Source organism: Rissa tridactyla, chromosome 15, assembly GCF_028500815.1.
Source record: "Rissa tridactyla isolate bRisTri1 chromosome 15, bRisTri1.patW.cur.20221130, whole genome shotgun sequence".
NCBI classification, from domain to species: Eukaryota; Metazoa; Chordata; class Aves; order Charadriiformes; family Laridae; genus Rissa; species Rissa tridactyla.
The window spans coordinates 7,004,696-7,031,724 of record NC_071480.1 but is presented as its reverse complement, the minus strand read 5'-3'; the positions used below and the strand labels follow the sequence as shown (position 1 = coordinate 7,031,724).

Sequence of the window (27,029 nt, the reverse complement as noted above, 5' to 3'; positions counted from 1 at the left end):
TGCCCGCTGCCGCGAGCAAATGAGCGGGGCGCCGCCCGCGCGCGCCTACTTAACGCCACAAAATGGCCGACGGCGACCCGGAAGGGAAAACGCCGCCAGCCGCGCGCGCGCGCTACCCCGCCCGCCCCGCCCCCGGCTTCGTCTTTCTCTCCTTTTTTTTTTTCCTCACCGATCGTGGGTGGTAGAGGTGGTCTCGGAGGGGGCGCGGAAAACTGTCTTCTAAATTAATAACTTGCCTGCCGTTGACAGTGACAGTTAAGGCGGCTCCGCCGTGACCCGGAAGGACTCGGCGGAGGCGGGGAAATTTTGAACAATGTGCGCCGAAAACGGTAAAAAAACGGAAATAAGGCGAGGCCTGCCTTCGCTGGGGGAAGGAGGGGCAGGAAGCCCCCACCGAATGGGGGCGGGGGGGGAAAAAGCAGCGTTAACGAAGGGGAGCACCTCCCTCGCGGGCGGGAGGTGACGGTTTAAAATGGCGGCCGCGGAGGGGAGAGCGCTGTGAGGGGAGGCGGGCGCGGGCCCTTGGCTGGGGAAGCTGTCAGGGTGGTTCTCATGGGGCAGTTGTTGTGGGAGCTCTGTGCCCTCCTTGTTCCCACTACAGCCGATTCTGCGGTGCCGTGTGTCGTGAGGGGATATGGTGGGCTGGCGCGGGCTCCTCTTCACCACCTGCCGGCGGCGGTGCCGGGTGAAGCCTCCCCAGTCCTCGCCGCGATGGATGCAGGAGCGGTGGCAGAGCGGTGTAGGTGCTTCTGGGGCTTCTAGCCTGGCTGTGTCGGTGCCTGCGAGGGAGCTGTGGGCCGGAATCCTCTGCGCACGCCAGCTCTGCGCGTTGGTGCTTTGGCAGCGTGCGTGGTAAAACAGGAACAAGGGTGAGGGTTGGCACAGCCCTTGTGTGAGGGTGGCAGGCAGGTTCCCGGAGTTTTCTCTAGGGAATTCAGGGAAAGCTGCTCCCCCATCCCAGAAGTTGTTGCTATGTCATTTCAGGCACTGGGTAAAACGTTCGAACTCTGCGTACAAACTGTAATACTTAGTTCTCATCTTACAACAGTGATAAATGTTTCTGCTCATCTGTTTTGTAATACCATGTTAAAAAAAGAAGAGAAGCAAAAAGTCTCTACCGATTTGTTTAATGCAATGACTGTATCTATATGAGAAAGTAAATTCAGTATTAGAATTTAAACCCTTATTCTTACTGTTACGTTTAATATTTTTTTTGCACTGAAGAAATATCAAAATAAGCAATGACATCAATACAAACCTAGAAGCAACAGTTTGTTTCCTGCTACAAAAGACTTAAAAAATCAAATAAACTATTACTACACGTTTTGTATTGCTCCGCGCTATGTTGTTCATTATTTTTTCCAGGAGAACTTTGATTAAAGCTTTTCTTATTCATCTACTGAAACCTCTTCTCAAAGGAGAAATTTGAAGTTTAACTTTACAATGATTTCCCTAAAATGATGGAGGGGGTTTCCTGTGCCCTTTATTCACTAGTTTCACAGTCACTTCAATACAAGCTGCTGCTAAAAGAATTGGTCCAGCACACCAGCCCAGTTTGCTGTGCAGCTGGATGAATGCTTATGCCGGCCCAAGGGGAAGAAGGTGTGAGTGGGACACAGCGCCTAGAGGATCTTAAAGATCTGTTACTATGAATTCATAATATAGAAAAGCAAGAAGAGAGCTTTGCTTGTGTTACAAAAACCCACCTTGGTAATCTAATTGGATCTTTGTAAAGCAGCCTCTGACTAATCGTACTGACTTTCTTCCATAAGTGAAAAATAGATCAATCTACATTTTTAGAAAATACAGGTCAGGAATTAAAAAACAGTTAAATATGGAACAATAGCTGGGGTATGGGTTTTATTTAAGTCCTTTACTGTAGATAGCAAAGGTAAAATTTGATGATTTACTGCAATCAATTCTGTATTTCCTTCCTTTCCTCTTTGGCCATCAGTTAAGTGCAGCTGATTTAGCTGAATGCTCCCATCCTGACAACAGGGCAGCCACAGGAGAGGACCAGTAAAAGGCAGCCATTCAGTCGATACAAGATGGGTGATCCTCTTCTGGTTTTGCTGATGCTTTAACAGAGACCTTCAAAACTTAAAAGATCAATTGATCTTAAATTCATTATTTAGAAATACTGTGAAGTAAAATAGTAAGGGTGTGTAATTACTAAAAATGGAAGTTATTCCTTGAGACGAAGCAGTGAAAGATTATGAAGACTTTCCTGAGTCACTGAGACAACGAAAGGCAGAAGCACTGAGGAGAGCGTGTGTGTTGGTGGCACTGCGATACTTGGTTTTTCCCAGGTGGGAATCATTTTCCCTTTGGAATGACTATTTGTGTGTTTGAATTCAGCTAGGCAGCTTTCTTACATGATTTTCTAAGACTTTTAAAAATTTTTTATTTATTATTTATTTAATATTATTTAGAGGATGGAGATTATAATTCTTAAAAACTAGTACAAATCTTTTTGTTCTAAGGACTAGGAGTTTTCCGCCCTTTGAAGTAGAAAAAGTATATGCTCATAAAACTGCATTTCCCAGAGTGCACAAGGGCTTTCTAGGCTGGGTCAGCTGATCTAGATTGTGAAATATTTCTTATTTCCTGTCCAACATGCATGGAAATGACTGCTGTGTACGAGTGTCTCATCTTTCCTTCGTCAGGTGATTTACAGGCTTTGGACCAGAATTCTCATTTAGAACAATGGCAAGAAACTGAGCTGATTAACTAGCTCGGTATCTGGAAAACCGCTTCGTTTGGGGGAGAGAGATGTCATGAAGAAGTAATATACTGCAGTCTGCTCTGCTAACTTCATGGGAAAAGGTAGAGAGAAGCTTTTGTACCAGACCTTTATCTTTGGGTGGTTTGGGGTCTCTTTTGGGTTTTGTTTTTTTTTTTTGAGTTACTGATTATGCTGTACATTATTTAAGGGAGTCACTAGATTTCTTGATTAGTTGATGGTTGTATTCTATCAGCTAATAAGTAGCTCTAAGAAATCCTCATTTTTGAAGCTTTCTTTTATATTTTATTCTTTTTGCTTGCTTGTTTTTAACAGAGGTTAAGAGGAAACTTTTAAAAGAAAAAAGAGTTTTTCCCATCTCAAGCTGAGGACTTGGCAAGAAAATACAAAATGTCTCCTGCATCAAAAAAACTTTTCAACATCATTATCTTGGGAGTCTCATTTATGTTTATATTCACTGCTTTCCAGACATGTGGAAATATTGCGGTAGGTATGGATTTCAAAACACGCCACATTTCTATCACACTTATTAATCCTTTCTTGTCTTGGGTGTGCTCTAATGTAAGAGTTCCTTTACTTGGGATTTTTTAATATGCAAGACACCTTGACATTTTTTCTCCTTTCTTTTGGCTTAGTGTTAACTAGATTAAGTTGGTTAACCGTATAATTAAGCAGTTTATTTCTTTAAGATAGTGTAGCTACATATGTAAGTGTGTCTGTCTGCTTAGAAAGTAGAAAATTAATGAATCCTATCAAATGTTTGAATTTTGAAAATAGTGTCTGTTTTGGCGCTTGCAATATTTATCAATTGAATTAGACTGGACCTTCCGTATTTCAGATTATTGTATACAGTCGCTTTCAAAATATTTGCCGAAGCTGTATTATTAACCATGCCCCTGGTTTTTCTTAGAATGTTTTCCCTAATCTAACGTATTTTTCCGTTCTAACAAATTAGACATTGAGGGGGAGTATGAGGATAACATCTGACAAGTAGTCAGACTTCCACAGTTACTAGAACTGCCAAGTCACCTTCCATCAGATTAAGTAATTTACTGCTTTAGTATCGTGTATCTCTGCATGCTGAAGCAAAATTGGGCATGACATAATCCAAATTTATTATTAAAAGCAGATTGTATTCTTACTACTTAGATTTTTAGAATCCTCTTGCTGACATACTTAGCCCAGATCGTCTAACTGAGTTGTTGGCGTTGCTTTCAATATTAATTATATGCCTGAAGGACAGTTAGATTTCAACATTCCTCTTGAGCCTACAGGTCTTACAGCTTCTCTTTTCTTGCATGCAAGAAGAATCCTTTCTGGGCTCAGACCTATAAATGTCCTTCACTGTGCTATAGAAATAACTACTTAGGATGGCCTTTGTAAACCATCCCAAGTGCAGCATGATAACTGTACGGGAGTACATAAGTACAGCCCGGTGGTCTTAGAAGTTCTGCAATGAATTCACAGCGCTGAATTGGACCTAGTGCAATTTACTGTCATTAAAGTCATTACAAGTGACTAGCAATCATATCTGCCTGCCAGTCTAACTAATTACATGGTCTCATGATCACCAAAGCTGATTCAAGGGGAAAAAAAAAGGAACAGGGAAATAAAGAGAAACTGAAAAGAACGGAAACTCTTATCAGAAGCTCTTAGTTAGGTCAAATTAAGAGTATTTTGAAACTTCTCCTTTCCCCCCCACTTTTTAAATTAAGATAGTCATACCTATCTACCTGAGAGGTGTTTTGTGAAATATTTTAAGGTCATGATATAATCCTTAAGTACTAATTACTGCTTCCAACATAGATGCTTCCCTGCCAAATATCTCCTTCACCTTCATTGTGAAGGTGTTGTGAATTGTAATACTTTATTTTAAGTACCTTGTAGGGTCTATTAATGATTAATTTTAACATTTAATACTGACTTCAAACTGATGCAAGTGTTCTCAGATTACAAGATACCTTCTAACATATGATTTTCTCCTCACAGCAAACCGTTATCACAAATTTAAACAACACGGATTTTCATGGCAGTGGCTACACAAGGTAATTTACACAGATCTTCTTATTACTGTCGTTCTTGCAGGGCGAGGCTGGTTATAATGCCATCTGGTAGCGATATACTTTTGAGAGATTGTAGTGTTCTGCTGACTTCACCATTTAATAGCATACTTAAACATTCGCTCTAGTTCTAGTTGAACTACATATCTGTCTTGCATTTTGTCTTTGTAGGCAGCAAAAACGCCATACGGTCATCACATCCTCAGCATTTTATCTTAGGAGATGCAGAACGTGGAAGTTAAATAAAACTGCTAACTAAGGCCTTGGTTGTTTGTCTGTCCTTGTACACCTCTGTGTGTTTATGTAGGACAGGTGGTGTGGATCAGCTTCCAGGAAATCCCGCAACATAAATGCGAAAGGAGCAGTCAGAATGATGAGAAGCAAAGCCACGAAAAGCCATTCTGTTTGTTTATTGCACTGGCATAGCCAAACTCGCCAAGCATGCTCAGGGAACTTCTGTATGCCAAATTAAGCTGTCACGTAGGAAAACCTGGTTGCTGCCTTGAAGGTTTCCTGTCTTAATTTAAACTAAATCTACAACTGGCACAAAATATATCTATACAATTTCTGTGCTGTGTTTGGCAGAAAATGAAAACCTCACTGATAGACGAATGAGGCTCTGGAACTTTCTCCTCTAGAAATACTGGGCACAAAATGCAGTAACTACTGTTGAGGCGCAGTTTGACAAATGGGTGTTGTAAATGACAAGATGTGCTTGCCTGCAATAGTTTGGGACTCTATTCAGCAATTCAAGAAACACTGTACGCTCCGGTATTCCCACATAGAGTGCTATGGGTGAAGGCAACAGAAGAAAGGAAGGAAACGTTTGACCATGAAAGTTACGCAGTTGCTTAAGTTATGTGTGTACTTAACTTGATAACTTTGGAATTGACTGAATATTCTTAAATCAGTTGCGCTTACATCCTATATTTTGTTTTAAGTACTTAATCATCTTTGGTGTTTATTTATGTAGCATGTCCATTATTTATGGAGTATTCTCTGCATCAAATCTTGTATCGCCTTCAGTGGTTGCGATAGTAGGACCTCAATTTTCCATGGTTGTTAGTGGCATATTTTATAGGTAAGTATTAATTTTGAATTTTTTTTCTGCTTCCTTTGAAATCTTTCTTTCATTTTTTCATGCCTAAGGCTACCATACTATACATGAAATTGTACTGGCTAAGAAAGGCAACTGCCTGTGTCAGTAGATGTGTGACTGCAAAGCAGTTCAGCCTACTGGAACAGAGTGTATTTTTTCCACAGCATTTCTAGACTTTGCTGTCACTGGAGTTCAGGTTGTGGCTCAGATTAATGACTATGTAAAAAAAAAAACTTGACACGCTTAGTGGAGTAAAAATATTACCTTTTTTCGCATACGGCCTGAACTATTTTCCAATGTCACTTGAGAGAGAGTAGCTGATTTAGAAGAAGCTAAGTGAGGTATCTGATTGTTAAAGAGCATTGTCCACTTTAAGTCTATATTCAATAAACTGATCTGTTCTATTCTAGCCTATATATTGCAGTTTTTATCCAGCCTGCTACATGGGCTTTCTACACTGCTTCTGTTTTTATTGGCATTGCAGCTGCTGGTAAGCATTGTTCTTAGCCTGTTTACTGTTCTTTGCTGCATTTGAATATACCTCTACATTATTGTTATTTCCTGAGCAATACATTTGGTATATTTCAGTACTCTGGACGGCACAGGGAAATTGCTTGACTGTAAATTCTGATGAAAACACCATTGGAAGGAACAGTGGAGTGTTTTGGGCACTCTTACAGTCCAGGTAAGCTTTATTTGTTAATGTTTTTTTGGTTGTGTGCACGTTCTACTTTTTACGTTTTTTGATAAGTGGGAGACTGCATCCAAAAATACTCCACTGGTCCTCTGCAGTCAGAGAAGTGGGAGGGAAGGCTGGAAGCAACATTGCTGTTGTGCATTATAGAGCAATGAATGTTACATATTGCAAGCCTCTGCTCTCGACATGCTGTTAGGGGCACATTTGACATATGTAACAGAAATCTGGTTGATTGTGAAGGGCTGTGCTAATTTGTGCCAAGATATAAGTGCACTAATAAGCCCTAATGGCCATGAACAGCCTCACCTGGCACCTCCACCACACCCTTCCCATCTGCCCATGGGCCCAGCAGCCCCATTTAAACTCAGCCCTGGGCTTTCAGTTTTGCTAGAGCTGTGTTGGAGGAGTACTGGGCTTGGGCTCTTGTTGATCTAGACTGGCTTCCTGTCTTGGCTTTGTTCTGCCTCGTCACCACGGACCTGTGTGGTGATCACCGAACCTAACTCTGGCCTGTGGACTCACCTCCTTGGCTTGACCTCAGACCTGTCTCATCAATGTAAAATTATACGATGGTCAGGACTCTTATTTGACCCTGTCTACAATCTTTGGGTCTGCACTGCTTGCTTTGTTCGTGTACTGCTGGGCTGGGCTTTAGCTGATGAGGCACCTTCTCTGTTGGATGCGTTATGCTCCTTGACTCCTAGCTTAGCCCTCCTTCCCTGAGGGAGCAGCCGGACCTTGCTGACAAGTTGAAGTGAAGATGCTAAAGTTGGATCTGGCAGTCAGAAAAGAGATCTTGTTGTCAGTAGTTCTCTGATGTTAAGCTTCAAGTGCTGCATCAACCAAAAAAGTCAACAACAGGCTCGGCATCAAGACAGGTAGTGAGAACAAGGTCGTGGATACTGCGTTGCTACTATTGAGTGTCTTGTGTAGATAACGGTTTATGCCTCTTGGGAGAGCATATATGATACAGCGAAATACAATAAAAATGCACAGGAAGATAGAGCTGCTGACTTGAAAAGAGACTAAAAAGGCTGTGACTCCACTTTGGAGAAGGTCCACAAGTGGTTCCTGAAGAGGGGTACCTTTTACCACCTCTAATACAGCAATTCTGGATATTGGGAGACAATGAGGGAAATGAATGGCAGAAAGTGCTTAGGCTGGTGAGCCTGCATTAAATGGCATTGCTGAAGCTGTTGCAGGGTCAGAATACTGGATTAGTGGAGTATCAGTCTGAACCAACGGCGTACTTCCTGTGTTTCTTAAGTTTCAGGTTCAGGAATTAACATATCAGTATGTCATCAGAGTAGCAATTTCCACAAACCCAATTAATCGTGTGTTTTACAGTGAGTAAAATGCATGGCTTTATATGAGGAAACTTGACTCTAAGCCTGTTTTGAATCACTATTCATTCAGAACTACTGTATTTCAGGAAACTGTAGGTAGGAACACAGAATTTCCCTGGAGCTGTTAACAACCAAGTGAGCATTGCTGGGGCAATACTTCAGGCAAGACACATGACTCTTCTAAGGAAGTATTACAGAATCATCTCCGCAAATGTGTCAGCTTTCTAACCTATACCCTTCCAAAATTAGAGAGTGAGACAGCTTTGATGCAGATTTCCTCATTTTTGTTACCACCTTGCATTTTTATTCTTGAAAATGAATAGCCAGCATTACGCGGAAGAATCCTTTACGGTGTTGGAAGTTTTATATAGAGTAAGCGGTTTGCATAGAGAGTGACTAGTGTCTTCATTTCTTTCACAATTGTACAGTACTGTTTTTTGCTTAGTATAGTATTACTATAATGCTACAATCTTAATCTTGCCACAAAAAGTGCTCTTACCTTTGTTTTCCTTTTGGTTTACAGCTTGTTTTTTGGAAACCTCTATATATACTTCGCTTGGCAAGGAAAAACTCACATATCAGGTGGGTATTGATTGCTTATATGGGAGGCCATCCTTTAAAGTATGGTAGCATGAATAAACAGATGAAACAACGAACTGGAAAGTGGCAAGAAACTTATACAGTAGTAGACAATTTTTTTTCCAATTTATTGTTAGATAGACTATTTTTGGAATATGTTTTTGATTCAGTGTTCCATGGTACTCATGGCCCTTGTATTACGTATATCGTTTTCCTGCACTCAGTGCACTTTGAGTACTCTCTTTTAGGATGTTGTCTGTGAAATTCCTCAGTATGCTAGTTTAGAATAAAGTTTTCCATCATAGCTACTCTGGGTTTTTGACCTGTGGAGACACGCTTGTGCCAAAATATGCGTGGTTTGAGGGAAAGGTATTCCGGAATGGCTGTATGTTTAATATACATGCTGTCCCGTTCCTGGTGGAGACCATCCTTCTAAATCAGATTGGAGACTGATTAACCTGTGAAATAAAGGAAAAGAAAGGAAAACCATCCCAGTTCACTCCATGGCTGCACTAATGGTTGTGCTGGCACCCAGCTGTGTAGGAAGACAGAGATGGAGATGTGCAGCTGGACTGAGAGCGGGCTGCTGCTGCGTAAACTGGCAGCGTTCCTGGAGCAGTGTGTAAAGAACTCACTCTTCCTTTCTTGGCATAGTTTATGAAGACTAACTTCCTAACGGGATTGTAATTAGTACTATAGTTTTTTTTGTTTGACATCATGCTAGACTGGTACAGAGCAGGAATTAGAGAACAGTTGACTTCTGAATGTTCTTAAGAAGCTGAATAGTGGTTGAGACTCTGGTTTTAAAACAGAGATTTCTGGCAACTGTTTTAAGTAAGCAGGGCAAGGTGGGTGGGGGTATCAGATAATGAAATGGCAATGGTGAAAATAGAGCAAAAAGTAAGATTTTAATTATAAAAAATGAGTATTGCTGGAAAACCAACATTTTGTAAATAAATAGGGTGTTATTTAAAGTGTCGGAGACACTTTGAACCTGGTGTGCCTGAAATTCTGTGCATTCTAAATTTCATTGCTCTTGCTAACCACAGAATAGAGCAATTAACTGTAAGGAAGTTCTGCTGTTACGTTTTCCTCGATCTTCAAATTTCTTGAGACTCCTCTTTAATAAAGAAAATGTTGATATCAGAAAATTTAACAGCCCTTAAAAACTAATTCCTCCTTCCTTTTACTACCCATATAAAAATATTACAGGTATTTCAAGGTGAAGCACGTATTCTTCTTGATCTGTAATCATACAGAGGTTCTTCTTAATTGATGTAGAACAATTTTATGTTTACCTTTAAGCTAAAGGGGAAGTAAATACAAGCATAGGCAGTATCTGCAGAGTCGTATGCTAGTTCAATCACGACCATTAGCTGTTTCTTGGCTTTTTTTCTCCTGCTTAAAATTTTAAATGAGGGTGACTTCTGTATTACAGGCTTGCCCATGCCAAAAAAGTTGGTTAGTGCAGCAGAGCTGGTGCATGGGGCAACAATTCCCTTCCTCCAGCTGCACAGTGCACCTTGTGTCAGTTGAGTGAGGTTTCAGTGGTTTTAAGGCCTTTGTAGTTCACAAGCCTACCAGTTTATAACGTTACAGCACTAATATTTCTAGTGCTGGTAAAGAGCTATTTTTTAGAATTTTGAAGGATTTTGGGATAGTTTGCTATGTCCACTCTGAATTATATGAGTCATAAGAGATGTACTTTCTTCTGCTAATAATTTATTTTGTTAATTGGCTCCTCCTTGGTCATAGCCTTTGCATGGCAGAAAATGCGAGAGTGACATTCTTAATTATGCCGATATTTTGTTGGCATCATAAAACTGAGACAGGAATTTGCCAGCAGCTGGGTACCTTTTGCTCCACGTGAAAGGTAAGTTAGAAAATTAGTATGCGTTTTAAACGCTGTTACATAGTATTTCTGTGTTAGTTCTTGGAAGGTAGTTGAATTGGTTTGAATTGCTTTTGCACATCTGGTTATGACTCTTGTTTGTTTTTCCACAGAGAGCGATCGCAGAACTGTCTTCATTGCTCTGACTGTTATCAGTCTTGTGGGCACAGTTCTGTTCTTTCTGATTAGGAAACGAGAGGACACAAAAGCTCCAGGGGAGGAGGATTCTACTAATGAAATCCTGGGGGACAGCCCGTAAGTGCTTATGGCAGTAACATGTTGTCACATATACTTGTTCGTGCTCCTACTCCTCAATGGAACGTTGCATTCACTTGCCCTCTGATCTGGAAACATAAATGTTATGAACAACCTGTAGAATGTACAGATTTTAATAGAAAAGTGTCTGTACCTTAAGCGAGAATTAATGTTCTTTATATGACATATTCTCAAGGGTGGAGTGTGGAACTGCACGTTAAGTTTTTCCATTAACGAGTAAGTGCCTTTAGAAAGATACCATTTACCTCTCTTCTCCACTGATTATTAAACATGTATCTGCCTTTCATAGTCTGTCTTACCCTGATGAGCCCGGTTTAAAGGCTGAAATGAACAGGATTTACTGCCTTTTTATAGGTTATCTTTTACATACTGAAACATATTTTTCATATCTTCTCTAAATATATATATATGCCACCCTAATAAATACATTACAAGTGCATAGGTACATAGATAGATTCAGTACAGTTTTGCCTGAGGCATCATAGAATCATAGAATGGTTCGGGTTGGAAGGGACCTTAAAGATTATCTAGTTCCAACCCCCCTGCCATGAGCAGGGACACCTCCCACTAGATCAGGTTGCTCCGAGCCCCATCCAGCCTGGCCTTAAAAACTTCCAGGGATGGGCCTTCCACCACCTCTCTGGGCAACCTGTTCCAGTGTCTCACCACCCTCATGGTGAAGAACTTCTTCCTAACGATCAGTTTAAATATTTTTACTTTATTTAAAGAACAATGAAAACGTTAGAAAAACATCAGTAAGTATGCCAGTGAAAAAATGTTCAAAGCTAAAAATGCTCAGAAGAAAGACTCTGTTAAGCGGGTTATTTTTTTTAATGGCGTTCACTAGCCCAGAAAGCAAATAAATTTTGTAGTTAGTAGTTTAGAGTCTCGGAATCTTTTAATAATATTTTAGTGTATTCCAGTATATAATGCTGGGCTAGAGAATGTACAGAAGATTTTAAAAAATTAAGCTGGCTTCCAGCATAGTGATGCAACAGGGTTATTCTTTTTCTGTTTTGACTCAGTCATTTGTTTATCCAGGTCTGCAGAAAACAAAATGACGAGAGCGGTGGCTGCCTTCAGTAAGTAGTGTTTCACGTAAGAGTTGTTTCAAAAAATACTGACATACCTTTTCCAGATCTCCATGATTTATACATGTGATCACGTATAAATCACTTAGAACAAAAATTTGTGAACAAGTAAGGCTTTAAGAATGCATTTCAGTTATTTCACTTCAAATATAGACCTTCAGGGATGGCCTGCTTGGAAAAATGACAGCCAGATGGCAATGGTTTTCAGAGCAGAGATGACAGTTCATATAGGGACACAGGACTGATGAGTTTTGAGCCTGATAGGAATTCAGTTGTCCATGTGAGTATTTGTGATTTGGAGCCTGGGCAAAATGGGGCTTGCAACTGGAAAGTCTTGGGAACCACTGAACTAACGTGTGGGCAAATGACTGTTGGTGTGTGATTGGTGTGAGCTGGCTGGCTGTGCTTCAGAAGTGCTCCTTTCAGGTGGCTGTATCATACAAAGCTTGACTGGAAGCCAAGAAAGTGAAACAGACTTCACTTCAATTACATACTAGTATAGTCCAGGAGTATTTCCTTGATCTAGTTTCAGATCCAAGCTGTTTCACAACAGCTTCCTTCTGTAGATGAGCTCCAGAAGAACAGGCCAGCACTTGGGAAAGCTACTGCATGAAGGTTTTGTGTGCTTTTTTTTTTTTTAAATAAAAAAAAAACAACAACCACTAACATAACAAGGTAAAAGAGAAGTTACATGTTGTTTTATTTTGTCACCAAATGATACCACTTAAAAACAAAAAATTTGACCTGGAGCATCTGCAGTTTCCATTGAAGTTTAATGTGGTCTGCCTCTGAGTGTTAAATTTGTTTTGAGAACATGGGGATCTTCAATGAGAATCTATTTACTTTTTTAGGAGACAGTTGCCACGAACTGAGAGAGAGTAAAAGAATGTAATGAGCAGAAAATTGTCTGCTAATCGAAAACTGTGTATCCCCTCTTTAATATTTCCCCCTTGGCATTTTTTGCCAAAAAAGGATTTCAGATCACAGCATTTCTTTTAAAGGGCAGGTGAGGGTTGGTTTGTTTAGCACTCTGTTTACTGTAATAAAGTTACAGTTTGCATAATTTTAACCTATTTCTGCTTAAAGCAAAGAGCAAAAGAAAGTTTAGATTCTCTAAATAGTGTTACCAGAAGTTTGTATTAATTTCCATTATTATGTCTTTACAGAGAAATCTATAAAGCTGAGCTTCACCAAAGAGATTATGCTTCTCAGCGTTACAACAGCCTACACAGGTATGAAGTAAGCAGAGTGTGTAATCACGTAGCAGTGTCAGGGCATTGTTTTGGAACTTTAACCCCAGAGCAGGGTCATAACTCCCTATTGCTGCAAATGTTACTTGAATATTTTCTTGTGGCCAAAAAGGCCAATGGCATCTTGGGGGGCATCAAGAAGAGTGTGGCCAGCAGGTGGAGGGAGGTCATCCTCCCCCTCTGCTCTGCCCTGGGGAGGCCGCACCTGGAGTGCTGGGTCCAGTGCTGGGCTCCCCGGTTCAAGGAGGACAGGGAACTGCTGGAGAGGGGACAGCAAAGGGCTACCAAGATGATGAGGGGACTGGAACACCTCTCTTACGACTGAGGGATTTGGGTCTCTTCAGTCTGGAAAAAAGATGCCTGAGGGGGGATCTTATAAACGCTTATAAATACTGAAAGGGGGGGTGTCAGGAGGATGGGGCCAGGCTCTTTTCAGTGGTGCCCAGGGACAGGACAAGAGGTAACGGGAACAAACTTGACCATAGGAAGTTCCACGTAAACATGAGGAGGAACTTCTTTGCTGTGAGGGTGGCAGAGCCCTGGCACAGGCTGCCCCAAGAGGTGGTGGAGTCTCCGTCTCTGGAGACATTCCAAACCCGCCTGGAGGCGTTCCTGTGCCACCTGCTCTGGGTAACCCTGCTCTGGCAGGGGGCTTGGAGGAGATGATCTCCAGAGGTCCCTTCCAACCCTATGATTCTATGAAATTCTATGAAATTAACTTTGAATGAGTTACTCAGGACGTTTCTGTGTTCTGGAAAGCATTGCTGTATGGCAGGAGGGGTGCACCTAACTCTGTGAATACTGACAGATGTAGTAATGCTTGGTTCAGTGCAGTTCCGTGACACCCAAACTGAGGGTTAGGCAAAATTTACGTAACTAGTTTTTATGGGATTTGGCATTACACTATCAATAGGTTGTAGATTGTTTAATGCAATTGCATTGCATTTGAATTAAAAATATTTTTGCGGAATACACTTTAAGTGTCCCCTCCATTGAGTCATGTTAAATTACTAAGTCTTCATTTTAGTCTTGATTCTATTGGGCAAAGGTTTAGCCATTTTCAACTATTTTTGTCACTAGTATTGCTGTGCAAAGAGCTCTCTTTCTTTTTAGCAGCTTTAGTTAAACCTGGTCTGATATTGTTAGACCAAGGTTTGAGTTGTACAATAAAAACACATTTTTTTTTTTGCCGTATACTAAAGTGATTCTTCCACAAAAGTGCTACAATATGTTACTGGGATCCTTTAACGGATTTGGGGGGGACAGGTTTCTTGCTCCTTATTTGGCTTCAGGTGTAGTTCTGTTTGTGATCAAATTAAGTTTTAGGAAGAATAGATGCATCTTCAGAACCTCAGCTCTGAGTCACCATTATGAAAAATTGTTATTAGTGCTTGTAGGTGAAAAGAAAAACTTAGATGCAAGCAAACTATAAACAGTGCTGTAACATCTGCCGAAGCTTCTGGTAGAGAAATAGCAGTAGTAGCTATGAAGTCAGTTTGCACCAGCCCCTAATCTGAGCTAAAGTTACTTCACAGCATCTCCAATGTTGTGTTAACCCAAATTACCTAAGTTTAATTCCTCCTAGACGTTTAGTGCAATAGGAATGTGAAGCAAGATAACAAGGGAAGGGGGTAATTCAGCTTTTGCCTGATGAATCTGAAATTTGGTTTTACAGGTAGCAGAAAAATAATCAGTCCAGCTTGGAAAAAAATAGCTGCTGCCATCTGGTGGCTCGTGGTCAATATTGCCACTTTATGTAGGAAAATACACAATCCCTTAAGGCCAACAAAAGCTTTTATTTCAGAGTGATGTCACGTTATTAAGACTGCCCAAAGTTCACCCCTTTTAGAGGCTATGCAGTTCATATACCATGTTAGGTAGCCTACTACATGTAGACCAGAACATGATGTACCTTATTTTTGCAGTAGCAAAAGGCAAAGGAGGTAAATTAGAAACAGTTCTATTTTTGATCTGTTTTGCTTTGTTTAGACATAACAATTTGCATTATTTTAAATATACTTTCTATTAAGACACTGCTATTTTTACACTGATGATTGCTTATCGTTAAGGGAGAGGCCGCTGCCTGAGCGTTCACACGCCATCCAAGGAGTCGCACACACAGCACCTGAGTCTGTCCCTGCTCGGACCACAGTCCCTTTGCAGCGGGTGACCCCAGTGGGCCGACAGGTGCCCCTTTTGACTCCTCACACACACACACTTACTCTCGGGTGCGCTCCCTCCTTCTCCAGGCTCGACCCTGGGTTTCCCACAGCAGAATATCAGCCATCAGATTTTATAAAAATAAATAACTTAACTGAGAGGTCCAGCAGCAGGGTCAGCTGGGGCTGGGTGCCTCCAGAGAGGGACGTTGAACAAAAAAATCCCACGGCAATGATGCCCTTGTGATCTCTAGACGCGCCTGTCACACGCTGTTCGTGCGTCTTTTAGTCCAATGGTGATTTTTGGTCTGGGGTCTTCTAACACCTTGGATTCTCTCTCTGTGTCCAGGCCGGCCATTGACTGCTCTTATCCTGTTGATTTGCAGTCTCTGCTGATGGCTGTCGCCTCCTTATCTTCTGGTTTATGCTTCTTGTGCACCTGCGCTCGCTGGCAGAACACAGGGAACTGAAAAGTCCCAGACTTAGGGAAAAACACGTCCAAAACATCAGCGTGTTACCGACATTTTCTTCATACTAAAGGACTAAACACAGCACTGTACCAGCCACTAGGAAAATTACTGAGAAAATTAGTTGCCACCTAAATGCTTCAGCAAATCTAGCCACTCAGGCCAAGTAAAGCTAGGCAAACAGCATAAACCACACCATATTATAACCCTGGGTAATTTATTCCAATTAAAACTTAAATTTAAGCCAAACAACTAATATCTCTCAACACTTACACTCATACTAGTTGGACCCAACTGTGTTACCTTTCCTCACAGTAGTGGCAGTAGAAAGAAAGAAGAGTTTTAAACAAATAGCCATGGTTCTTTTTCAGTTTTAGTTCAGTATGTATAGAAAAGTAATAGTCCATTTTAGGAATGTTGGCTCGTTTGGTATTTGGAGGTGCAGGGAGTCTTTCCTAGGAATGCCACAGCTTGGGGGAGGGGGAGGTGGAACCTTACACATGAAATTTCAAAGTTCTTGAAAAGCAGAAATCTAGACTATGTGTAGAGATTGTGTCAGCAGAAACAGTACTGAACCGAAGTGCGTGTGACAGGAATTAGTGACACCGTTTTTTCTAATGCAGGTTTTGTCAAGTGGCATAGAAGAATATCATAATTACATGGTTTAAAATTCCCTAATTGCTTCTGCTACACATACCCCATTTAAATATACGTAATTGAAAGGTACTTTAGGGAAAAACAGCCTTCAGACATAAAGAATTTTTTAATAACTTTTGTAATAGTTCATTATCATTTTTTTTGGTTTTGTTTCTTTCGAAGGTTTGGAATTAACGTTCTTTTCTGGAGTATATGGAACATGTATTGGTGCTGTGAATAGATTTGGCAGTGAAGAGAAGAGCCTTATTGGCCTCTCTGGTATTTTTATTGGTGTTGGAGAAATTTTAGGTGAGTCTAAAGTTACTACCTTCCAGGAAAAAAAAAGGATTAAGATGATGTAGTTACTCAAAACGTGGGTGTTTTTTTTTATTTAACTGAATAGTGTCTTTCAAGCTTCCAGCAATGATTATGTAAACAAAAAATGAAATATTAGAAATAAAATTGTCAGCGTCGTTCCTTGTTACACTGTGAATTATACATTACACGATGTGAAGTGAATGCAGACTAGGATGTGAAATAGAGGACTATGAATCCTAAGGTTTTGCATTCTTTCTGGGTTAGTGCAAAGGAATACGTAAGACTTAGAATGAGGGAAGCACTAGGCTACAATGTTATTGGGGAATTTTCAGCATTTTGATGTTCTGTTTTTAAATAGTTTTCTCTTGACACTTTTATTATATAAGTGATGTTGTAACTATTTTAAATTTATTAAAAAGTACTACACTAAAGATTTCTGTCTTTAAAAAAGCTAGCTTGTGTTAAATGAGATCTCATATTTGAATACAGGTAATGTTGACTACCTAATTTTTTTTTTTACATAAACTTAAGTACTGCAGTGTTTGTTTTTTTTAAAAAACAAACAAAAAAACCACCCAAGCAACCAAAGACCAAACACTGTCTTTGTTCACTAGCACCTTGGATCCATAGAGATGCATGTTTTTATAATTAAAAGAGCTAAGCACAAGGCCATCCGTCTTCCCTTAGTACTGTTGCAGTACTGGAGGAAACAGTGGCTGCTGGGAAAATACTTGCAGAGAGTCTGAGTGTCTCCATCAGCATCATCTGATAAATCTCCTGCCTGCATTTCCCAGACAACTCTAGAACCGGAAGGTTCTGCCGTCTTGCAAATGGGGCTGGCAGACCTGGCGGACTCCTTGGGACTATTCTCATGTCTGTCGATCTTCTGGTTATCCAATATGGGGAAGTTTATAATCTCAGTTTTCAACTGCTTTTTTTTTTTTCTTTTTGCGGTATTTTAAGCTTGGTTCTGTTCTCTACATCTTCAGTTGTGATTTAGTTATCCAATCTTTTTTCACTCGTACAGGTGGAGGACTCTTTGGTTTACTGAGCAAGAATAATCGCTTCGGCAGGAACCCCGTTGTGATGCTAGGCATGGTTGTCCATTTCATTGCCTTTTACTTAATTTTTTTCAACATGCCAAATGATGCCCCTATTGCTCCTATGAGAGGAACAGATGATGTTGCTTATATGATTCCAAGGTATGTAAACTTTTTCCTTTGGCTGGTATGACTCAAGATGTATATAAATGGCATGTTTCTCTAATAGAAAATTCCTTGAAGCTGCTTTTCTGTGTAGTGACTAACTCCATCAGAAAAAGCTTTCAGGAATTCTGTTTTTATTAAAGGTAGATATTCTACCAGTGTGCACTCAATTTAGGAACTTAAATGGCATAAGAATAAAAAGCATGAGGATGTTTGGTAGCAATTCTGCCACTTGAGAGCTGACATTTCTGACACGTAGTACAACAGTGAGACCAGCGTCTATTGTACTAGGTGTCAGGAATTGTTTATTTTAAAACAGTGTTGGGCTTGGTTTTACTACAGCCTGGAGCACTGACCTTGTACCGTTTTGTTGGTTTCCTAAGTCTTTGAATGCTCATTGTCAAAGTCTGCTTGGTCTAACTGGAGCCATGCTATGCCTGTCTCTTATACCACCCAGTGTTAGGAGAAGAACATAGGGAGTTTTTTTTATCTCATCATTGCAACCTTCTTTTGGGGTGTATTTTTGAAAATTTGTGTGAAAACAGTGTTGTCAGTTTGTGCAAATGCAGCTACTAACTTGCAATTACAAGCATTTGTGCCTGTGCAGGTGACTATTCGTTACTTCACTGGAGTATTTTTCTGCAAAATGAAATAGTATTTCTCTAATATTACTGCAGTTTTTATGAACTCACCATGTGTGTCTCAGCTTTTAATCGCTGCCTCGTGGGCTTTGTGGTTCCAGGCACCAAAATGAGTTCTTTTAGCAGTTCTAGTTCAGTGCAGAATTGACTTCAGGTATCAGAAGTCTTAGCATTCAAGAAATTAAAATCTGATAAAACTATTCTTTTTGCCAAGCCAAGCGTTCCCAGTTCTTTTCCAGTGAAATTTAAAGTCTGATAACTTTCTTCCATTCTCAGTTTCCAAATAAGTCTGCCAAAAATAATTTATAGACGTGTAAGCTGTTTCAATGAATGGTTTTTAAATTTGATTTCACTTTTTCCTTCAGCAAAGAGGTGGCCATATTCTGCAGCTTTCTGTTGGGCCTGGGGGACAGCTGCTTTAACACCCAGCTCCTCAGTATTTTAGGATTCCTGTATTCAGAAGACAGTGCTCCTGCCTTTGCCATCTTTAAGTTTGTTCAGGTATTACATGGCACAGCCTTTTGAAAGTACGACTGTTGGAATATTATGGAAATACTGGGCTGGGTTTTTTAATGAGCTGAAAAAATGATGTTGTTTCTGCAAAGGATTTCATCCTATTTTTTTTATCTTCCACAGGAGAGAAAAAAGTTTTTTAGGTAGAAGTATCTTGATTGTGTAGCTTGGGGTGGTTCTATAGCTTGGTTTGAGTATATAATCAAACTGCTATTACTTACAAGTTTTGAGGGAAGTTAGAAGTGTTGGGAATTGTAGTTTAAAGTCAAAAGGCTAGTACAGTTAACCAGACTTGTTTTTTATTTAAATAATCATTTACTGAATTTATTTACTCAAAGAAGTCTTTGACAGAGGGGGTTAAAAGGAAACAAGTTGTTTAAATAGTAGTTGAAGGGTTTGTGGATGATGTACCATGTCACTGGTGGCTATCAGGTGGGTACACAGACAAAAGAAGAATTGTTACGTTGTTTATCTGGTCTTAAGTTGTCGGAATGCCAAAATAAATGCATCTCTGCTAGCTGGAGACTCGAAAAGTCTTTGTACAGTATGAACGCAACTGCTGTATTTTGGATAGATCACTTCACTCACAGGCATTTATCTTGTTTGATACTGAACTTTCCAGGTCAAGATCTGTATTGATCAGAGGTAGCGGCAGAAAAACAGCAGTGCAAAGCGTTGAAACTGTTCACGCATGGTCACACCGGTAGCGAGCTAGTGCTGGGAGCAGAGGTCAGAGCGTGTCTAGTTTCAAAAGATGACAGCTGCTTGCTTCAGAAAGATTTTTTTTTTTTTCTTTGTGCACTGCTGCATTTTTATATCATTCTCTGTCATAGGTAAGAATTTGAGATAGATGTGGAATATAAAGATTCTTTATATGAGCTCTAAGGAAAATTTTACCCTTGAAGGATGCATTGCAAGTAAGCAGCACTGCTTGTCAAAGCCTCGAGCTATTTTGATACAGAATAGCTTGTGATGCTGTAAAACTGGAAATAGTTTTCTGCATTTTGTCTTAGAGCCTTGGCAGTATCATTTGTAGACAAACTGTTTTCAAGTTCCAGAGAACTGCGCTTGCAATGCTACAAACGCTTTTGAGTTGTGTTCACTTCTTGCAGTGAACACTATTTAAATAACAAGTAAAAACGAAATCTGTTGTATATAGTATCAAGGCATATGTTGGGGTATAATGAAGTTTTAAGATTATATATCTTCTACAGACGCATACCACTGAGAGTTGCGTATTAAACTGTGTGTATGTCAATTTGATAATCCTTGTATAGTAATACCAGCCTGGATATCTCCACTGAAAATCTTTTTACGTTGTGGTTTGTGTTTTTTGTTTTTTTTTTTTTTTTTTTTTTTGTTCCTCTCAGTCCATCTGTGCTGCAGTTGCATATTTCTACAGCAACTACTTCCTTCTGCAGTGGCAACTCCTGATCATGGTGGTTGTGGGCTTCTTTGGAACAATTACCTTCTTTACCGTGGAGTGGGAAGCAGCAGCAGCTCTTGCTGCCCGTGGCTCGGACTACAGCAGCATTTGATCTAGCTACCACGTCTAGCCCAACATAGGGGAAAACAGGCACATTTATTGTGAAGTGATGCGAGAAGGTGAAAAGATCCAGTGGCTGCAGAGGTTAAGATGGAGCAAGCTACTCCTAAATCACCATCGGCTAACTGAATGTGTAACGTGGGAGGAAAAAATGCCAAACTTGAAAGGCTTTTTTCTTGCTTTAATCACCTGAGCGTGGTATGCATGTTCTTAAAAATCCGATATTAGAAATGGAAGGAAATGTAGAGATCTATGTATTGAACAATTCTGTTCTGAGATGTACCTTTCAGAATGTAATTGCATAATTTCACTCTACCATGCACTACAGAACTACAGTTTCATTTCTTCCCCCCTAAATTATTTTTCCTATATTCCAGTTCTGCAGACACTTGAATTCTTGTGTTGAATGACTGATGGCTTTTTAAGGTACATTATGTCGCAGAATGCGTCTGCACAACTGGGAAAACAATTTATGTCACTGACTTTTTCAGCAATTAGATGTGGGGAGTATTTCTGTGGGAAATGTTGCCTTATTCTGTATTGCCCAGTTCCTTTTTCCCCCCAACCATTTGCTTATTAATCTATTTAATGTGCTTTTTTTAAGAAAGAGAATCAATAGTGTGACACAAAAGATTTTTACAAGAATTTGAAGAAGTTACCCTTAGTTGTCTTAAGGACGTGCTCCTGCAATCTGTGAAGTATTGATAATTGGAAGCAATCTCTTGGTGCAGCATCTCAGAGTTGGACTGTGTTGGCAGAGCTGCTGAAACTTTCTCAGGGTAATGCTATATGAAGGACCATAAGACATGGCTTCCCTTCCAGCCTCCCAATAGTTCTTTTAAATTCAGCAAAATTTTCATCATAATCTGTGGTGGGAGCGTTGTCTGAGGTAACTTTTTAAAGTACAAAGAGACTCAGAATGTGAACTCCAAGAATAACTTTGCAGTGTTTATTCTACTGCATAGTCTAAAAATACCTGAAACGCTTGATGTAAGTTGTTTCATTCAGCATATTTTGGGAAGTATTGTACTGTAATATTATTCTGCCAAATGCGAAAACAAGGATACTACTAGCATAGTAACTAAGTTTTAATGCAAGACTGTTACAGATGATATAATACAGGCAGTGAATGCAACTCACCTTGATTTTATCTGTCTACATGACTCCGTAATACTTGCAGTTGTTTCTGTCTAGCGGGCAAACAAGATGCAACCGAGAGCAGGTATGGAACACTGAGAAAGTGTTTTTAGACACTCCATGTAGCTATTTTTAGAAAAGTACCGTTCACCAACCTTTTTTTTTATGCACAGTCAGAATGTTAATGCCTTATCTTTAAACACAAGTTAAAAAAAGTCGACTGAGCATACCGTGTCAGTAGCTCCTGCGTGTCATAACTACGTAGGTGTACCCAAGGTTAAACTTGGTGAGGGAGTGCGGCGTCTCCTGTGACATTTGCTGTCACTTTTGCTCTCAAAGGGCATGTAACACACAACTCCCATGAAGCGCAGCCCTCTTCAAGCACACTAAAACAGCAGAGAGGGGCGATTTTTACAGGCATATAGAAAAGGATTTTTAAATGCACTGCAGGTTTTTGCTGTGAGATCAGTAAGGTGTTAATGGGAGAATGAGAGGGCACCTGAAGACTTGGCAAGCAAAGGAATCTGTGAGGACAGCCAGGAGAGAAAGCCTTTGTGTATTCCCGGGAGGTTTAATGAGTGATGTAAAAGAGAATGAGACAGAACACGCATTTGAGCGAGGGGTTACCGAAGCCATTCCAATGTGTCAGACAAACTGAAAAAGCATTCAGTATTCAATCAATATGTATGATTAATGTGACTAGCAGCACTCTAATGCCTGTCTCTTATCCACTCCTGTTATCCTGTAATTTGAAAGATACTATTTTTATATACTGAGCACCCTAAAACGTATAGACGATAAGATGCTGCCAGTGATTAGAATTCTCTTGTTGCTACACATTTATTTTCTCCCAAGTACCAAAAGGGATGAAGAGCTCTTTTTTTTTTTTTTTTTTTTTTTTTTTTTTAAGATAGGGAATTACAGACTTTATTCTCCAAAACCTTCCTGGGACCTGTTTTTCCCTGCATATCAATGAGAGAAGAAAGACTTGAAAGTTCAAGAGGAACAATTTTATCTTCGGTACATGGGGGAGAGAAAATGATTCTCGGGTCTTGTGGTGATGAGTAACTATAAATGCCTTTAAAGCAATGCCATTTAATTGTAGCTAGGTTACGGGTCTTATGAGGCTGCTGTTTAAATTGATCTCTTTTAATGATGAACTTCTGTGTTGTTCATCTGCCACACAAGATTTATATCAACTGTTTTATTAGAAATTAAAGAAAATTGCTAAGTTTATGTCGTTTCGAAAAGCATTTTGAGACTGACTTTCAGGGATACTAATGAACTAGGACTTGTAGACTTCAGTACCTCTGTGTACCCGCTTTACTTTTTTTCTTTTTCCTCTGTTCTGCTTGGTCTGACTCAATATCAGATAGTGTTAGAAGTCTGTTCAGAACCATTTATTGGGTCATTAAAGTGAAGTATTATTGCGGTGTGGCAAGCTTTACAAGAAATCGTGAAATTCCCAAAACTGCATCATGGATAGCCAATTTTTTTTTCACTGTTAACCATACAAGTATCGCTTTTGACATTTGATCTGAAGAGACAGTTCTCAGTTATTCACGCTGATGATAACACATGATTGCTTTTCACTTACTCGTATTTCTTTGATTTTTTTTCAGGTGAAAAATCTACCCAGCTGTACACAATTGTTAGATCAGTCAAAATTTTTAGTATAGCAATAAAAAGTATAGTAATGCTGACATCCATTCATGATTCCATCTCAATCTCTTTATCAATATTTACCAGCCCCGAGACTGCACCCCATTCATTTCACCTCCTTGGCCTTTGAACAATTTCACATTAATCTGAATTGGGTGCTTAGTGTTAAATTAAGTGGGATTTGAAAAAAGGCTTTTGCTGTATTTGCGGTACTGTGGCTTTGTTTTATATTAGGGATTTTATCTTTCTAAGGGAAATGACACATTGAGTTGCTTGGGTTTATTGAAAAGAAGTCTTTCTTTCATTTTTTTTTTCCCTTCTGTGTTGTTGCTAAGTTTTAATATCTTCATATACTGCATCCCCAAGTTTTTCAAAGAAATACTAAAGAGGAAAAGAAAACTGATATTCTTGACATTTGAGTGCCAAAGAAGCTGCTACAAATTAGTCTTTAATGCATATCATATAAGCATATCTATATTTCTGTCTTGCCAGTCAGTTTTCATTTTGATACATGAATGTATGGAAAGAGAAAATTTCTACAGCTGTAGCCCTTGTGCATAATTATGGGATGTGCTTTTACTTCTGTTGTGTTAATTTCATTGGGTACAATCTATGTCAGCAAGCTGAAATAAGGAAGAGAACCATGTATGAAGTGTTCTTTATAAGTAATTCTAATATATACACTTCTGCAGATACAGCTAAACTCAAAAAGATATATTCAAACAAACAAACAAAAAAAACCCACAACCAAAACCAACCCAACCCGAAACGCCCATAACCTTTACTGAGGTCCCTGTCTTAGCAGAACCCCTCCTGTGGTACAGTTGTTAAAAACAAGAAGTCTTCTGCAGGGGTATTATTTCAATTTTTGTGGCCATTTTAAACTGTATGCGAAAGAGAACTTCCTGGTGGAGTTTTCTGGTGTAACTTTATGGAAAAATAGTTTAAGTGTAGAAAAACATAAATTCAGGACTGTGCGTCGTCAGTTAGCCAGACTTGACTTTCTTTGAATTCGGCAAGTTTACATCGTCTGGAGAACGCAGTTCCCTGGACACCAACCTGTCTAAGCGCCAGTAATTAATGGCACAGAGGTTGCCTAGCAGTGTGCCGCTGCTTGCAGAGTAGGCGTGTATGAAAAGAACCTCAAAGATTGTTTTTGAGAGCAATGATTAATTGTTTGCTGTCAGTACAAGTAGGAACTGCTATGTTTAACACTGTGCCAGTAGATACAATACTCAACCTTGACTGGAATTGTGCAAGTATCTTAGTTAAGATAGAATTTTACAATCATGACCATTGATTTTTTCCTAGGGAAATGTGTTTTCAAAGGCTTTATCCACACCACTATTTTCCTTGGAAGTCTTGTAGCCCCACTTATGCAAATTGAATGGAAGCAGTAGTTCGTACGATGTTGTCCTTGTTCCCAGGTGGGTCTTCTAATATGCTGGCAGAAATATTAAAAAATGGGAGAATTTAAAGATGGAGATGAAGTCGAAGTTACCTGCTTTAACAAGATACTTGCCATTGGGCTATGACCCTGCTGGTTCAGAAGCAAGGTTGAGACTCTGTGTTATTTTTCAGGAATAAATTCAGAATGATGCTTTGCTAAGTTTATCTTCAGAGGTTGTGTTAGTACCGCAGAGAAGCACTGATGAGAGACTGGAAAAAAACATCCTTACAAGTGCAATAGAGGGTAAATCTGGACCTGAGAATAATTCTCAGCAGGCACCTGAAGGGGCTGCTGTGTTCAGTTGAGTTTGGGCATTTGGCTGCTGCTGGCATTAACTCAAGTTTCTGTTTGTTTCTTATTTTCTATGTTGGTTATTTCAGCTGTTGACATGTCCTGCAAGCTATCCTTTCGCTTTTGTTTATATTTTGACACTGTGCAGAAGTCTACTTTAAATGATTGAAACTGGTTTCACTTTAATAAAAGGTGTCTTTGGGTTAGAAATAGAGATAATTTAGAACAGGCTGACATAATGATTGTTCTAATGAAAATGCTGATTTCAAGTGAGTGTACCAACTGTTTACCATATTTCTTTTCATGGTCACAGCCATGCAAATAAAAGTGAATCACAGACAATGTTTTTTCTTCGTAGTATGCTTTTTTAAGTTGTCGGAATTGCTTTTGTCACTGTTTTAAACAGCCATGCCAGGGGCTTTGGAAAAGACAGGCACAGTCTGAACTGACGGATCTCAGAAGTGCTTGGTGGCGTCTGTAAGAGCCTGCGCAGGAGAATGAAAACATTTGGTTTGTGCTAAGCAGCCCTTTTGAACCACTTAATTCCACTTGTGATAATGTCTGAGGGAAATCTGGGGGACTGCTTCAGTCCTAGCCCGTTTGCTTTCCCTGTCCTGTTTGAGAATCCATCCTCTGAAAACTGACCCCGTTGTTGAAAGGACAGTGTTTCTAAAGTGGTTTTTTATGGGTTCCTCTTCCAGTATCCTTTCCCACAACTTTAGATATTTTTCTCCGAACTCAAGTGTTGTACGTCTGAAAGACTCCACAAAATTCATCACAATTGTAGAGGTTTTGGGGTCCTGTTTATCTAAAATTAAATGTAGATGTGGAAGGCTTTTGTCCAGTCGGAAACTCTGTGGCTAATGGGCAGATTCGGTCCTGGCTTCATGCGGTGGTTAAAGGGCACAGAGGGAGCAGTGGGGAAGTTTTGGCCGTTGTTTGGTGGGATTGTGCGGGAAAGGATGTGATTGCAGAGATGAGGATGCTGAGGGAAGGTAACAAGTGCCTCATGCAAGGAGGCCAGTAGCGAGAAACTTCCCCTGCGGTGTTTTTCCCTTGAGATTCAGTAATTTGTGGATTCTTCAAAATTCACTGTGGTTCCACTAGTGTGATCTTTGGATGGCCTTGGTGTTCTGATTTCTGAGAGAAAGAATCTGTATTCAGTGGCTGACTGTAAAATGCTTTATGTGAGTTGGCCTTTGCCTTGCACAGCCCTTTGAATCTTCGGATACAAGGACATTTAGGAGTTTGCGCTTCAAAGTTAGGTCATAAAGGGCGGGGGGTGGGGGGGCAGGGAGAATAGAAGGTTTGTGTCTTAAATGAAAAAAAAAAAAATTAATTCTGTCATGTTAAAGAGAAATTACTATTTTTTAAGGTCACTTAGTGAAATTAGCTTCAATTAAGCATCCTTACTGAATGCATTGGTGACTACTTATTGGCAGAGTCACTCGTCTTGTGGTAATACCTGACCTGCAGAGTTTGTTATGATGATTAATCGTTGTAAAAAAAAAAAAAAAACAAAAAAAAAAACAAACCAAAAACAAAACACCAAACCAATTACATGGATAATAACCTGTTTAAAAGAGCCTCACCACCATACATCATTATTTGTTTTGTGCTCACAAAAGTATAACTGTGTGAGCAGTTGTTTAGGAGCTCCGGTGCTGAATGATTGTGCTAAGGGAGTAAAGTATTTTCTCTGTAGCAGTAAAACAGCGGAGGATGCTCAGGGCTGTGCTTCTCCGCCGTGGGACCGAGTGCGTGGTGCCAAAAGCAGGAGCAGTGGAAAGAATCACAAGCTGCCAGAGTGCCTCCGTCCTCATCAGACGGTGTGATTGATGGAGGAAAGCGCAGCTGGAGGATAGCGGTGAGTGCTTGGCTTTTTTCCCTTGCTGGAATTTCTCCATCTAAAACTTACAAACTAAATTTCTAAACTTTCTTCCCATTATACGTATTTCTATAAAATATCTAT

General features: G+C 39.9%; 1 protein-coding gene across 5 annotated transcripts; it reads left to right on the top strand.

The window, feature by feature from the left end:
* The first annotated feature begins 64 nt into the window (after positions 1-64).
* On the top strand, positions 65-25,399 carry MFSD11 (major facilitator superfamily domain containing 11). Of its 5 annotated transcripts, XM_054221683.1 has the most exons (18): positions 65-329; positions 602-2,309; positions 2,667-2,826; positions 3,059-3,229; positions 4,733-4,788; positions 5,777-5,884; positions 6,313-6,392; positions 6,491-6,587; positions 8,469-8,527; positions 10,529-10,670; positions 11,733-11,773; positions 12,949-13,014; positions 16,478-16,603; positions 17,640-17,814; positions 18,824-18,959; positions 20,342-21,296; positions 22,565-22,674; positions 23,277-25,399. In XM_054221683.1, exons 4-16 carry the CDS (start codon positions 3,134-3,136, stop codon positions 20,507-20,509), a joined length of 1,350 nt encoding a protein of 449 aa, XP_054077658.1. In that variant the 5' UTR covers positions 65-329; positions 602-2,309; positions 2,667-2,826; positions 3,059-3,133; the 3' UTR covers positions 20,510-21,296; positions 22,565-22,674; positions 23,277-25,399. The 5 variants fall into 5 exon arrangements, with proteins under 5 accessions (XP_054077658.1, XP_054077656.1, XP_054077659.1 ...); XM_054221681.1 differs by having other exon boundaries at positions 22,565-25,399; XM_054221684.1 differs by lacking the exons at positions 22,565-22,674; positions 23,277-25,399 and adding an exon at positions 19,594-19,700 and having other exon boundaries at positions 20,342-20,421.
* Positions 25,400-27,029: the final 1,630 nt, after the last annotated feature.